This window comes from Leishmania braziliensis, chromosome 13, assembly GCF_000002845.2.
Source record: "Leishmania braziliensis MHOM/BR/75/M2904 complete genome, chromosome 13".
NCBI classification, from domain to species: Eukaryota; Euglenozoa; class Kinetoplastea; order Trypanosomatida; family Trypanosomatidae; genus Leishmania; species Leishmania braziliensis.
The window spans coordinates 363,764-376,842 of NC_009305.2; the positions used below are offsets into that span (position 1 = coordinate 363,764).

At 58.5% G+C, this 13,079-nt stretch overlaps 2 protein-coding genes across 2 annotated transcripts; both read right to left on the minus strand.

Annotated features, from left to right (window-relative positions):
- Positions 1-5,380: 5,380 nt before the first annotated feature.
- On the minus strand, positions 5,381-8,014 carry LBRM_13_1040 (DNA/RNA non-specific endonuclease-like protein; the record flags this gene model as incomplete). Its single annotated transcript, XM_001563196.1, has 1 exon — positions 5,381-8,014. One exon carries the CDS (start codon positions 8,012-8,014, stop codon positions 5,381-5,383), a length of 2,634 nt encoding a protein of 877 aa, XP_001563246.1.
- Positions 8,015-11,270: 3,256 nt separating this feature from the next.
- On the minus strand, positions 11,271-12,182 carry LBRM_13_1050 (putative XPA-interacting protein; the record flags this gene model as incomplete). The annotated part of the gene is made up of 1 exon (XM_001563197.1): positions 11,271-12,182. One exon carries the CDS (start codon positions 12,180-12,182, stop codon positions 11,271-11,273), a length of 912 nt encoding a protein of 303 aa, XP_001563247.1.
- Positions 12,183-13,079: the final 897 nt, after the last annotated feature.

The following is a 13,079-nucleotide window of genomic DNA, read 5'->3' on the forward strand; positions in this document are numbered from 1 at the left end:
GCGGACTTCCGAGGGGGGAGAATGAGTGTAGGCGTGGGCTAGGGAGGCTGACGTGAAGCGGAGAGTGATGGGATGAAGAGAAGCACTTGACGGCGATCGTGAAAGCCGCAGCGGGGAGGTAGAGGGGGTGAAATGAGATGCAAGTCATCCTCAAGCGAGGAGAGGGCACTATGAGTGAGAGCGCTCTTCGACAGCGTTGTGCGTTGCTGCTCAGCGTGGTGCCTTCCTCCGTTTACCAACGAATAGAGGCGAGTGTGCATCGCCACGTGACACGCCGCAAGGAAAAGGAGCGATTACGGAGAAAGCGAAGGAGCGAAGGCGGCGGGACGGTGTATCGTGAGAGAGAGCGACACAGGGAGTGGTCAAGAAATGCCACGTGCGGAAAAGGAGAGGCATTCCAGGGAGCGCCAGCCGTTGCAGGGGAGGGCGACATAAAGAAACAAGACCACGATAACGAGTGCCATCTGCCCGCATACCCGCGCACAGAGACACGTCGAGCCGCGCCATCACACAAGGAAAAGCGTGAAGGGGTAAAAAAGTGCGCAGTCCTCTGCAGCTTCCTCCCGCTCAGAAGAACGTCGAGATGCCGATACGTAGGGGAGAGGAGGAGACCGAGAGAGGGGGGGGAAGTCCTCCACCTAGTCTCCACATTCAGCGCACGCAGCTCTTCGTTTTTTTTTTTTCCTACTCGCTTCGTTCTATACTCATGATGGCGTAGCACCAACGCCTTCTCTTCCTTTGGTGTGTCGTTACGACATCAACGCGCCATCTGGATTTACGTTTCCTTCGCACGCCCCCCTTCCACAGGCCAACAATACACACACAAATGGGCACGTTCTGTGCAAGGGGAGGGGGTGTGCTGGTCGGGTGATGCAGGCGCGCGCGGGGGGGGGGGGGCGGAGCGGGGCGGGGCGGGCGGGATGCCATGCAGGGAGCGAAAGAAACAGACGCGACAAAGAAAAAACAAGCGAAAGAGCGACAAGGATGCAGGGCAAAATAAATGAGGAGAAGAGGGCGGCAGCCGAAACAGTGGGGAATCAGAGGAAAGGGGAGACGCACATGCAGGCGCTGAGCAGAAGAGGGAGGAGGACCACCACGCAGCGATGAGGAGGAGAGGGAGAAGACACACAGGGACCCCCCCCCCCCCAAAAAAAAAAGGAAAGGAAGGATAGAGCGAGCCGGTGGGGAGGTAGCGATGAAACAGGCCGAACGCGATTGTGTCCATGCATGCGCTCCACTCGTGAGCGGATGCGGGCATGAATGTGCTTGTGTGATGGCTTGGTGGTGCACCCCATTTGGAGAAGAGAGGCAGAGGAGAAAGAGAGCGGGGCTTGCCTTTCAGGTAGGGGGTGGGGTGGGAGGGGGGCGAGGAAGGCCATACGAGGAGAAAAACACACAAAGACGAAACGGCTCTTGGCCATCTGAGGACACCAACTGGCAGATGAGAGTTTTTAAGAGGAAGATAATGCATTCGTCTCTTTCCATACCTTTGCATGTGCATGGGGAGGGTGGGGGTCGAAGCAGATTGAGTAAGACAGGCACCTGCTTTGGAGGAGGGATAGAGGGAAAACTCGCAGAGAGGAATGCCTTTTCCAGCGCATCCCTGTCTCTGGCATACAGCACAGGAGGCCCATGACCCCTCTCTCTCGACCCGCTGACCTGTCATGGGGCCCATCGCGTGGTGCGAAGCAGCCGTAGACACACGCGTTACAGCAATGCGCCGCCTCAGTCACCAGAGCACGCCCCCCCTTCCCTCGCCTCGCACACCACCCACACCCGCCTCGCAGGTTTCTCTGACGCAACGCCACCTAGCACCTGACCGCCGGCGTCAGTAGCGATACATCGTTCGCACCTCCCCTACGCCGTAGGGGATTGACCCTGGCCGCGCCAGAGGTGGTTTGGCACTGGCAGGGGGATAGGGGGACTGCTTGGCTTCCTCGGGAGAGTGTGGGTGTGTGTGAAGTCTGCGATACCACGCACGGAGGTGTCCCCCTTTTCCTCCTCACCGGCGAAGAGGGTGAGTAGCGGGCCTTTAAGGGTGGTGGTGGTGGTAGTGAAGCCGACTAGTGCAAATCCCTTCTCTGACGATGGGTCGTGACACACGTGCACATGCACCTGCATACACGCCAGAGTGAAGCGGAAGAGCCAAAGGGGAAGAAATGAATGCATCATTCGCCCCGGTCCCAGTCCAGTAAGAGAAGGACAGGGGAGGGGCTGTTGGAGCTGTGGAGAGAGGGAGGAGGATCGCGATCCGCACACACTAGGCGAAGAGTATAAAAGCCATGTGCTCGCATCACAACCGGGAGTTCAAGCAGGAAGAAAAGAAGAGAGGGGGGAGGGGGTTGAAAGGAGAAGCCGAGAGGTACGCTCTATATACATACAAGCAGGAAGACACGGCGTGCCTATTCTCCAGGGTGACACAACAGAAAAAGGAGAAGAGCCCAACCGTACAGGCATTGTGCCCCCACTCACCCCCCACACCCCACCGGCATACCCACACCACCCGAAGACGATGAGTGGCCCCCTACGACACAGCGACGAGAGGCGGTAAACGAAACGAAGCAAAACAAGACGACATGCATCAGTGCAGAGGAACGTGTGCTGAGGAGGAGGACTAAAAAGGAAGGAATAACGAATTGAAAAACGGAAGAGGGCCATTTAAGGCAACGCGCAGCACCCCAAATGAAAACGAACCGCACACCCACCCGAAAGGCGCGAGCCGTGCTGGAGAGAGGGGTGGGCGAACCGTGATGGGGGCAGTGTTGCCGATGCCAAGGAGTCCCCCTCCCCCCTCTCTCTCTCTATCGCTCGCTGTCGTCGACTTGGTGTTGGTGAATCCATTCGTACATGTGCGTTTGGTGGTGAACGTCTGGCGGTGTGGTGTTCACTGCTCGAACGCCTACCCACCCACACATGTGCACATCGCTCACTGAAATGAACAACTCAGCATTACACACCATCGTCATGGGGATTTGCCATACCCCCAACAGCACCCCAAGCTTACACGTACACGTGCGTCAGAGAGGGAGAGAGAGGTAGTGACAGCAAGCAAAAAAAAACAGAGCTAATAAATGAGGAGAAAATTAAACACATGAAGCTCGAGCAAGATGGCCGCTGGGGTGAGGAGGGACAGCAAGAGAAGAAAGAGAGCAAAGTCGAAAGGATTTGGTTAAAAAGTTACACGTGCGCTTCTCCTGGGTGGGTGAAGGCGGGTGGGCAGGTGAAGAGCAACACATGCCTGGCATTCTACGGCATGCAGCTTTTTTTCCTACCATCATTCGCTAACCTCCGCGTCGTCACTGGCGTCGTGCACGATGAGTGGCTCCGAGCACGTGTAGGAGGCGTGGGAGGCGGGCGAGACTCCGGCGCGCTGTTGCGACGCGGACTGGCTCCTCTTGCGGTACATGGAACTTATCATCCGCAGCATGCCGTCCTCACGCTTGCATCGCTCCTCCCGCTCATGACGGTGCTTGATGCGGCGGTACCATCGACAGCTCTGGAAGACGCACCCTATGCCACACAAGGCGATGATGAGGGCAATGCTCAACCAGACAAACCAAGCATCTGTCGACCAGCTCTTCATCGTCGGGGTCGTGAAGAGCAAACGGTTCTGCTCCGCCGCCGGCTCCATGCACAGGGTGCCATACATCGACACACCATACTTCCGTCGCCCGAGGTACGGATCACAGTCGGGAAGCGTCATCTCGTTCTTCGCCCCGTTCGCCATGGTGAAGAGTGCTGGCCGCAAGAGGAGGAGGGAAAGAGAGACAGAGACAGAGAGAGGCGGTGCGCGGCTACCTGGTGCTGCTCTTGTCAATGCGAACAGCACACGAACACACACGCACACAGGCACCGAGAGAATAGTACACACTTTGTTTGCGTTGTCGCTTGTCGTGACTGAGAGGCAGCGTTGCTCTTGTCGATGTTCGGAGAGCAAACACGTTGCGATGGGTGGGCGCGCGGTCCAGGGGGAGAGGGGACAAGCGGCAATCAAGATCACAAGAGAAGGCCTGCGTGTGTGTGTGTGTGCTGTTGCTGATGATGAATGCCATCTATCGAGGTATCAGAAAGAGTTTCAGTAGGTGCTCCAAATTGTGTTGACGTGGAGCCGACGTGCTCGTGGGAGGTGTGAGAGGGGGGGGGGGTGAAGGCGGTGAGACGCACAGCATCGCACTGCGAGAGAGGTGGGAAAGGGTGGCAAGGCCCAGAGAGGGACATGATGTTACTCGGTGTCAAGGATTCCACCAAGAGCGGCAGCAGAGAGAAAGTCCCACACACAACTTATAGAGGATGCCTACAACCCCGGAGCTGCCGCAGTGATGAGTGGTAACACTTCCCTTGTGCAAAGGACAGTGTTGACCTGATCGACTGCTTATCCATAACAGCAGCAGAGGCCCAAGTGCGGCGTCGAGGATGTAGTAAGATAACATGACGTGGAGGGGGGGAGCTCTGTGAGTGGGGGATGATTTGAAGGCTGAAACCGACAAAGAAAGGGGAAGGGCAAGTGTGAAGGACCGAGAACGAACAAGAGAGCGCGCTTGTCTAGTGACATGTACAGAATGCGACGGGAGAGAGAAAGTGACTGCCGCAGCCGCAGCCGCAGCGAGACAGAACATGAGCACACACCTCAAACCAAAAGCGAAGAAGGGGAGAAGCGGGAAGGGTGAAAGGAGAAGCGCTGGTAGGAGGTACAGCGGGAGATGCGCTGTAAAAGAAAACAGTAGGGGGAGAGAGGAGGAGGAGGAGGAGGAGGAGGAGGAGGAGGGGGGTGGCAAGCGGGAAGGTGAGAGGACCGATGCGAGGCGAGTCGGAGTAAAGGGCGACCCACAGATCCACCCACCCAGACACGCACACAAGGAGCGAGAGTACATCTACTTCCTTTTCTCACTCTCTCCATCTTTCCTTGGCTCTCGCATATACGCGGCTGATACCTCGGCGAGAGAGGGGCGAAGAAAGCAAAATCTCCATGTGAGAGCGCAAGCAACTCGACACCCATAGCACCAAGGTAACGACAGAGAGGAAGGGTCTAACGGAGGGAGAAACAAACAACCTGACCCATGCGCCTCACACCACACGCCTCTGCATGTGTGAGACGATGATGATGTGTGTGCTTGTGCTTGCTGAGTTGTGTGTCTACGTATGCATCTAATGCGATAGGGAGGAAAGGCGAATAGGTGCGAAAGAAGAAAAGGAGAGAGCAGTGGCGACCAACCCGGCCATCACAGGCGGCGAGAGAACGAGAGACCACAACGATAACAGGCAGCCGGAGGATGAACGGACGGGATGGGTGGCAGAGGGGGGGGGCACATTGGCCTCCACTGCGGGAGCTCACCCGGTACCAACAGAGCAAGGAGAGCAAATGCCACAGACATGCGCCACCTCAGCGACTACCACTACCACTGCCGCCCTGCCGCCACAGCCATCGCTGCCGATAGACGGGAAAGAGGCTGAAGCTCGTCCGCAGCGCCACCGACGAAGCGGCGTGCTCAACCTTGCTTGTGGTGTTGCGACTGGCCACGTCCATCCCGCTAGCCGACCTGCAACGTGAGCGCAGCTCCACGAGTGACTCGGCGAAAAGACGTTCCAGTTTCACTGTGGGCACGACGAGGGAGCGAAGAGTCGTCTCCAAGTCCTCCTCTGATGGCAGTTGTGACGGGGGCGTCGCGTTGTGTCGTCGACGTTGTGATGGGAGCGGCCTCGACGCAGTGGGCCCCGCCGCTGCCCTCGAACGCCTGGCCGCCACGGCCGCAGTGACCGCCTGTATCGATGCTGCATCGGGGCGGTTTGGCACGATCAGGTGCACGTGTTCGTGAGTGTGCACGTCCCATAGAGAGAAGAAGAACGCATCAGGGATGAAAAGTGACTGCGGCGACGGCGATGAGGACCATGTTGGAGGCGAGACTCTGTCCCCACGCCTGCGCCGCTGATGAACCTTTCTCGATCCGGAGCCGCAGTGCCGAGAGAGTGAGATGGCAGTGGGTGATATCGCAGTGGTGGCGGGCGTGCTCAGTGCCGTGGTGCCGCAACACTGCCGATCTCCTTGTCCCACATCGTTTCTCTGTTTGTAGTAAAGCGGCCCTACGTTGACAGCGACCTCGCGCTCACAGTGGCGACTCAAAGCACGACCACTACAGTGCCGCCACCACCGCCGCCACTGCCCAGCCCAGCAATAGCGAAGCGTCCGTGCCGCACATCCCCACACGGCACCTCTGTGGAGTCTCAAGTGCGGGGCAGCGCCGCTTCCAACGCCGGGAGCGGCGAGCAAGCGGGCGATGAGCTCACTGTCCCGCAGTAGGCCTTGGCGTGGGCCTCCAGGATTGATTCGTTTCGCTGCTTGGCCACGAGTAGGGGTACAGGAAATCGACGACGCGGGGACAGATGACGCCGATTTCGGCGGACGTCCACAGCACGGTGTTACACTAGAGCCGCAGTGCGGAGCTGAAGATGTTGGACCCGCCTGCGTGAAGCTTGCGGCGTCTGAAGGGGACGACGTCTCTCCACCTGCGGCGCCCGTTGCCGTTTTATTTCGCACAGGCTGCTGCTGCCTGGCCATGGCGCGCGGGGCAAGGGCAAGCGGCAGCTGTCGTACGTACGCTCTCGTCGCCGCTTCCAGCCAGCGCCACACGCCACGGTTGATCTGGTGATGTTGCAGTTGCACATTCGACAGTAGAGCTGCCTCGATGGCTGCCTGCGCACTCGCGGCAACGGACGCATGCGGGGCCAGATGACCTCGATCGTACCCGCGTGCCTTCATCTCTGCCGGCACCCGTCGCACTGTCTTCTCCAGTGAACGGTCTGTGAAGAAGGTGAGGCAGCGACTCTGTCGCCGTGCACGGTCGACCGTGTCACGGGTGACGTAGTACCCGCACCACACAGAAAGGCGGGCGACGGGGTCGTATAGCAGTGCGAACCCTTGACGCGGCAGGCAAAGTAGCGGCGGCGCAGCCGCCGCACTGGTAGAAGGCGGCTTCTCGGTGCTCTGGCAAGTAGCGGAGACGAAGACGTCCACCAAGTGCTGCGGTCGTGGTTGCCACTTCTGCAAGGGTGCACGTGCGAGGCGCACGATAAAGAGGAGTACCGAGGGGATAAGGGATGTGGTGGTGGGCTTGGTTGCTGCTGCGGCGGTGGAGTGCTTTGTCAGGGTGTGTGCGCCTTTGTTTATCATACGCGTGCCCCACCGAACTTCCTTGTCAGTGTCGCGATCGGTGCTGCTCTGCCGTGAATGGCGCACAGAGTAGAGCTTCAGCAGCGTGGGCTGCGAGATGCGCCACGGTAGCCAGCGGTAGCCTATGCAGGCAGCCAACCACTCTGCGGGATGCCCGTAGTCGGGCCGCCGCGCGTCGGTCAAGGCCTGATGTTCCAAGCCTCGCGGTGGCGCTAAGGGGTGCCAGAGACTCCGCCACCCCCACGACTCCGGCCGCGCGACTGCAGCAGGAGAAGGCAGCAGCCGCAGTGGATTGCGGTACTTGGCCTCGCGTTGCGAGTACAAGCGAGTTGCGCGGCGGCTAAGCCAAGGGCTTAACCGCACACCGACGATAACGCCGCAGGTGCCCGCAACTCCTGCGGTGGCACAGGTCAGCCAATGCTTAGCTGAGCGCGACGGCGTCGATGGGGTCTCGAGCGCCGAGGCAGAGGTAGACAGCGACGGTGGTGCTGTCGGCCCTGCGCGGGCGACATGCAGCTGCGCAGCGGCGTAGTACGCGTGCTCATGCAACAGGCGCTGCGTTGCCCGCGTGCACCACGATGGGAGAGAAAAAAGTGCTGAAGGCAGCGAGGACTCTGGTGCTGCGCAGTCACGTGAGGGGTCACTTGTCGACGGCGGTACGACAGCTGGCCTAGTGGGCCTCTTCTCCATCAATGAGCTTCTGTGCAGACGTCTGTCAAGGCACCCCCCTCCCGCCCCGAGAGAAAAAAGCAGGCCGATGTGAGAGAGAGAGAGGAGAGCGGGAGGAAAACAACAGTGAAATAGAGCAGAAAGTGTGTGTGTGTGGGGAGGGGGAGAGCGATCCAGCATAAGTAATGGCGTCAGGTTGCAGCAGCATGTCCAAGAGCAACAACAAAGTACATACGCATTCGCGTGGAAGCGCGGTGTAGCTCACGGTGATAGGAAAGGGGCCTCCGAGAGAGAGGTGGAAGAGACGACCAAGCGCGTCGACGGAGGAGTCTGTAGTGCGGAGAAAGAGAGCACTCAGTGGTACTCTATAGAGCGAGACATAAACCTCGTCGTGTGTGGTCTGTTTTGCAGATGGGGCCTCGGGTTAGCTTGAGCAGCGGGAGTTACACCCTTAATTACCGTGCGAGTCATTTTGAGAGGACAGAGAAAGACAGGGAGGAAAGCCCAAGAGTGTGTGCGTGGGAGGAGGGGAAACAGACGAAGCGAGTAGGTCCAGCTATGATTGCTGGAGGATGATGCAACGCAACGAGACAACCCCACGCACACGCACACAGGCGCCTATTCGTATTGGAGGTACTACAACAGGAGAGACTATAGGAGAGGAGCGAAGACAACAACAACACCAGACGCACAGAGAGGACGAGTCCGGCACTAGCCCCTAGACATGCTCGCCTACAGAGAGGCGCAGAAGGAGGAAGCAGAGGCGAAACACGAGAGCAGGGAGGAAAATGACAAGTGAAGGACCAATGAAGCGTGAAGCGAAGAGGCAGCGCACGATAAGGGGGGAGGGACGGGTGTGCGGGTGAGGGACGGGTGTGCGTGTCCTCCGAGGAGGCTGTTGGCGGGAAGGTTAGCCCATGGAACAGGCACACGAAACCAATACATCATGCGCATCGATATCCTCCCAGCACATCCCTGTCTCTGGCATACAGCACAGGAGGCCCATGGCCCCTCTCTCTCGACCCGCTGACCTGTCATGGGGCCCATCGTGTGGTGCGAAGCAGCCGTAGACACACGCGTTACAGCAATGCGCCGCCTCAGTCACCGGAACACGCCCCCCCTCCCTCGCCTCGCACACCACCCACACCCGCCTCGCAGGTTTCTCTGACGCAACGCCACCTAGAACCTGACCGCCGGCGTCAGTAGCGATACATCGTTCGCACCTCCCCTACGCCGTAGGGGCTTGACCCTGGCCGCGCCAGAGGTGGTTTGGCACTGGCAGGGGGATAGGGGGACTGCTTGGCTTCCTCGGGAGAGAGTGGGTGTGTGTGTGAAGTCTGTGATACCACGCACGGAGGTGTCCCCCCTTCCCTCGTCACCAGGGGAGCACCAGCCCATGTGAGAAACATTTGGAGGGGGACACATCCGTTATACCGGATTCCGTTGGACTCTCTATGCCATTCCATCGCACTTCTTTCATCTGCTGGAGGCACTGTGCCAGACAGGAATATTCTGCGTGCGGCTGTGACCCTCATGGTGCAGAGGGGCCTCCCATTATCTTTGAGATACGGTGGTCTGATGCCGGAAATCCAGCTGCGTGCGGACTTCTCCTGTGTGGCCAAGCCTCGTGCAGTCTTTCGTATCGCGGAGTTCAGCAGCGATTGCACCTGCTACTTATCATGCCTCATGGGCTTCGAAGGGTGGGGAGAACGCGGGGGTTCTACGCGCGTGGCAGCACTGATTCCGGATGATGCAGTCCTCCTACCACTGAGAGAGAGGATGCAGGCGTCGGAGACGTACATCCATCGCATCGAAGACTCGGCAACAAGACACCCGCCTCCAGGCCGGGTCTCAGACGATTCGCGGATGTCGTCCGCGGCCCCTCTCAGGAGGAAAGGCGGATGCGAACTTATGATAAGTTGTGGTACGTCTTTGGGAGAGCATCGATTCTTCCGCCTTTGAGGAGCTCCATTGCGGACTGAGAAATACACCGAAGAAGATCAAGGGGGGGGGTGCTCTGCAGCATCTCCTTTTCTGTCGCGTTCAGCCAGTCAAGTGTGGGCAACACGTCGCAGTACGACAGACGCAGCCTGCCCCAACTGGCACCAAAGCTCGAGCAGATCGATGCGCCATCCTTGCGAAACACTCGGTTTTCTTATCCGGCATCCCTCAGTAGGAGATGTGCATCACGCGCAGCGTGCCATCACCCACACACATACATACACACACACACACTGGAGGATTCTGTTCACTACCACGAAGAGCACCACGAGGACGACGGTGCGAAGGGCAAAGCAGCTTGTGTGTCCCCAGTACGAGGGAGGCGGCGGCACTTTTTAGTAGCAGGCGCTCTGGCACTCCGCAGGTACCACGCGCAGACCAACCACATTCATGGCCGGTACTATGCTGGTCAGGGACTTCTTAAAAGGGGTGTACAGCGAGCCGTCGCACGTTGATCGTGTTGTTTTCGTGTGTTCGTGAGGCTCTCGTGCTTCTATAATGTGTGTTTTCCTTTTCATTCCTTTTTTTTTTTTTGTGGGCGGGGGGGGGGTGGGGCGCGCAGATGGAGTTCGTGTGTAGGCCTCTATGTGAGGGCGACTGGTGTAGTTCACGTGGTTACGAGCCCTGAAAAATGGAACGGGCAGGCACGGCGAAGAGAGAGAGAGAGAGAGGGGCGGAGGGAGGGAGACAGGCATGGACGAGGTGAAGAATTTGGCAAGGGGGTATGAAGGCACAGAAACGAATATACAGCGTGGCAGTGTCCCTCACAGTTTTCAAGGCCTTGTGTTGTGCTTCTCCTCGCGCCTTCTACGCGTCTCTACGTGTGCGCTGCTCAGCCAAATGCGCCCAGACGTACATGGAAGAGAAGGTGCAGGTGTGTGTGTGCGTGTGTGTCTGTGTCTGGGTGTCTCCCTCTTGCTGTACCCTGCCATGTTTGCTGCTGCGTCGTGCTCGCTACACTTTGTGATGCTTCGCAGCGCTACTTCAGGATTGCGCCCTCCCGTCAACAGTTAGTCGTGTTGTCCAACAACAACGAGGAGAAGGCCAAACGCAGTTGCGCCTCTGTGTGGACTGATGCCGCGCGTGAGATGCCCACGCCCTGCCACGCACACACCACATCTCTGTCTCGTATCTTCCGCAGATATCCTTCGAGTCCCTCTCTCCCATTTCTTCACACCCACAGAGACACACCTAGGAGCTGTGATGACGCGCTGCAATGCATAGCCGCCGCCCACCAGCATTGACGTGAGGCGGTGCTGCACTCGCTACCTTCTACAGAAGGGGAGAGAGGAGAACAGGAGGCAGGAAGCACACATTGCACACACAAGTGAAACAAGGCGGTACTGCAGGGAGGAGGCGGGGTGGGTGGAGGTCAGACTCATGTGCGACTGACTCAGGTGCATGACATGCCGGGAAAGACAAGGGAAAGGATTACTTATTGTGCAGCCTTCGCTGCCTTCGCCTCCAGTGCCTGTTGCTTTCCCCGTTCAATCGAGGCAGCCAGCTCGCCCATGCCAGCACCCGAGGCCGCCGACACTGCGGCGTATGGTAAGTCCTCGTAGAATTCATGCAAGAACAGCGACATGGACTGCGCCAGTGCCCCCGCGTAGCTGCCCCCCTGGCTGGCGAGTAGCACGTCCTTGGAGCAGAGCGCGGCTTCCCCGACGCGCGTGCCCTCGCCCTGCCAGTCGGCAGCCTCGTCACCGCCGGGCTCTCCAGAGAGGGAGCCTCTGCTCTGGTTATTGCAGCGGGGGTTTGTAACGGCCTCGTCAAGGGCATCGTTGTTCCGCATCCACATAACCACGGAATCCGCGGACACCACGTCGGTCTTGTTGAACACTACAACGAGGGGCACCTGTTGCTTGAGCATGATGCCGCTGGAGTACAGCATTGTCGACACAAAGGTTTGTGGGCTGCTCACACAACGCACCGTGTCAGCGACGAAGAGGAGCACCGTGGGGAAGACAGCGCCAAATGACTCCGCTATCAGCTGCCCTGAGGCGGACCACGTGAACACCTCGATCTGGCCAGGCGTGTCCACGACGACCCAGTCCAGCATCTCCTTCTTCTCCAGCAGCGACACGACCTGATGAATCTTTGTGGCGAAGAGGTTCAGCGACGTCATGATAGCACCGTTCGGGCCCAGCCGGTATTTCTTCATGACCTCCCCGTATTGCACACTGTCGCGGATGTCGATGTTCACGTTGTATGGGGTGTGCGTCACGGCAGGGTCGAGATTGATGAAATACGAGCGGATGCTGTTCGCATGTGCGTAGTGCTGCATGCGATGCACCAGCGTTGTCTTGCCGGTGCCGGCCATGCCCACCACAAGGATTACTACCGGCATTGTCGCGGCGGCAGATGCGGTAATGGGTAGCGAGGGTGACGCTGAGGCCGACGAAGATGTGTCGGCCATTATGCAGGGAAATGATGGTGAGGAGCCGAAAAAAAAAGGGTGGATAAACAGAGAAGCGTGTGTGTGTGTGTGTGTGTGGGTGGGTGGGTGTGTGTGGGTGTGTATCTGTCCGTGTCGCAGCTGCTCAACTTCCCTGCCAAGTCAGACAGGGTAGGGGTAGGGAGAAAAACGAAAGAGAAAAATAAAGAAAGCACCAAAGGCTTCCCGCTGAGAATTCTTCGCGCAAGCACCCGCTCGTGTTTGGTTTGTCTCTCTCTCTCTCTTTCTCCGCTGCTGTTGCCGATGCTGACGGGTGCGCGCGTGCGAGTGAGCTACGTGTCTAGAAAGGGAGGCGTTTGGGAATGGAGGAGATGAAGAAGAGGGAGGGGGGGGGCTGAAGGATGCTGCAGTGGTAGAGTCAGTGCCAGAGAGAGAGAGAGAGCGACTCGACATTACCCTAACGGGTGTGGCTGGAGAGAAAGAAAAAGGAGAAAGCCTAACTTAGTGTGTGTATGTGTGCGTGCGTGCGTGTAGGCGAGCAGATCAAAGGAGGTCGTAGCCCTCGTGCACGCATGCTACATTGAGGTGGATGTAGAGGCTTTGTCTCGCATACCCCGTCTTTTTTGCTCCGTCCGCTAACGCACACACCGCTGCTGGGCCTTTTTGCTGCACGGCCTGCTGCTGAGAGGTCCCGACATGTGTGCCCGCACCACCACACAGACACGCAGGTGAACTCGATGATCCGTTCTCTTTTCGGTGCGTTGCTCTGCTTCTGCTTCCTTTCGCTTGTAAGATTAAACGACGCTGCCACCCATCCGCTGCCATTGAGGAAGTGAGGAGTGAGGAGCA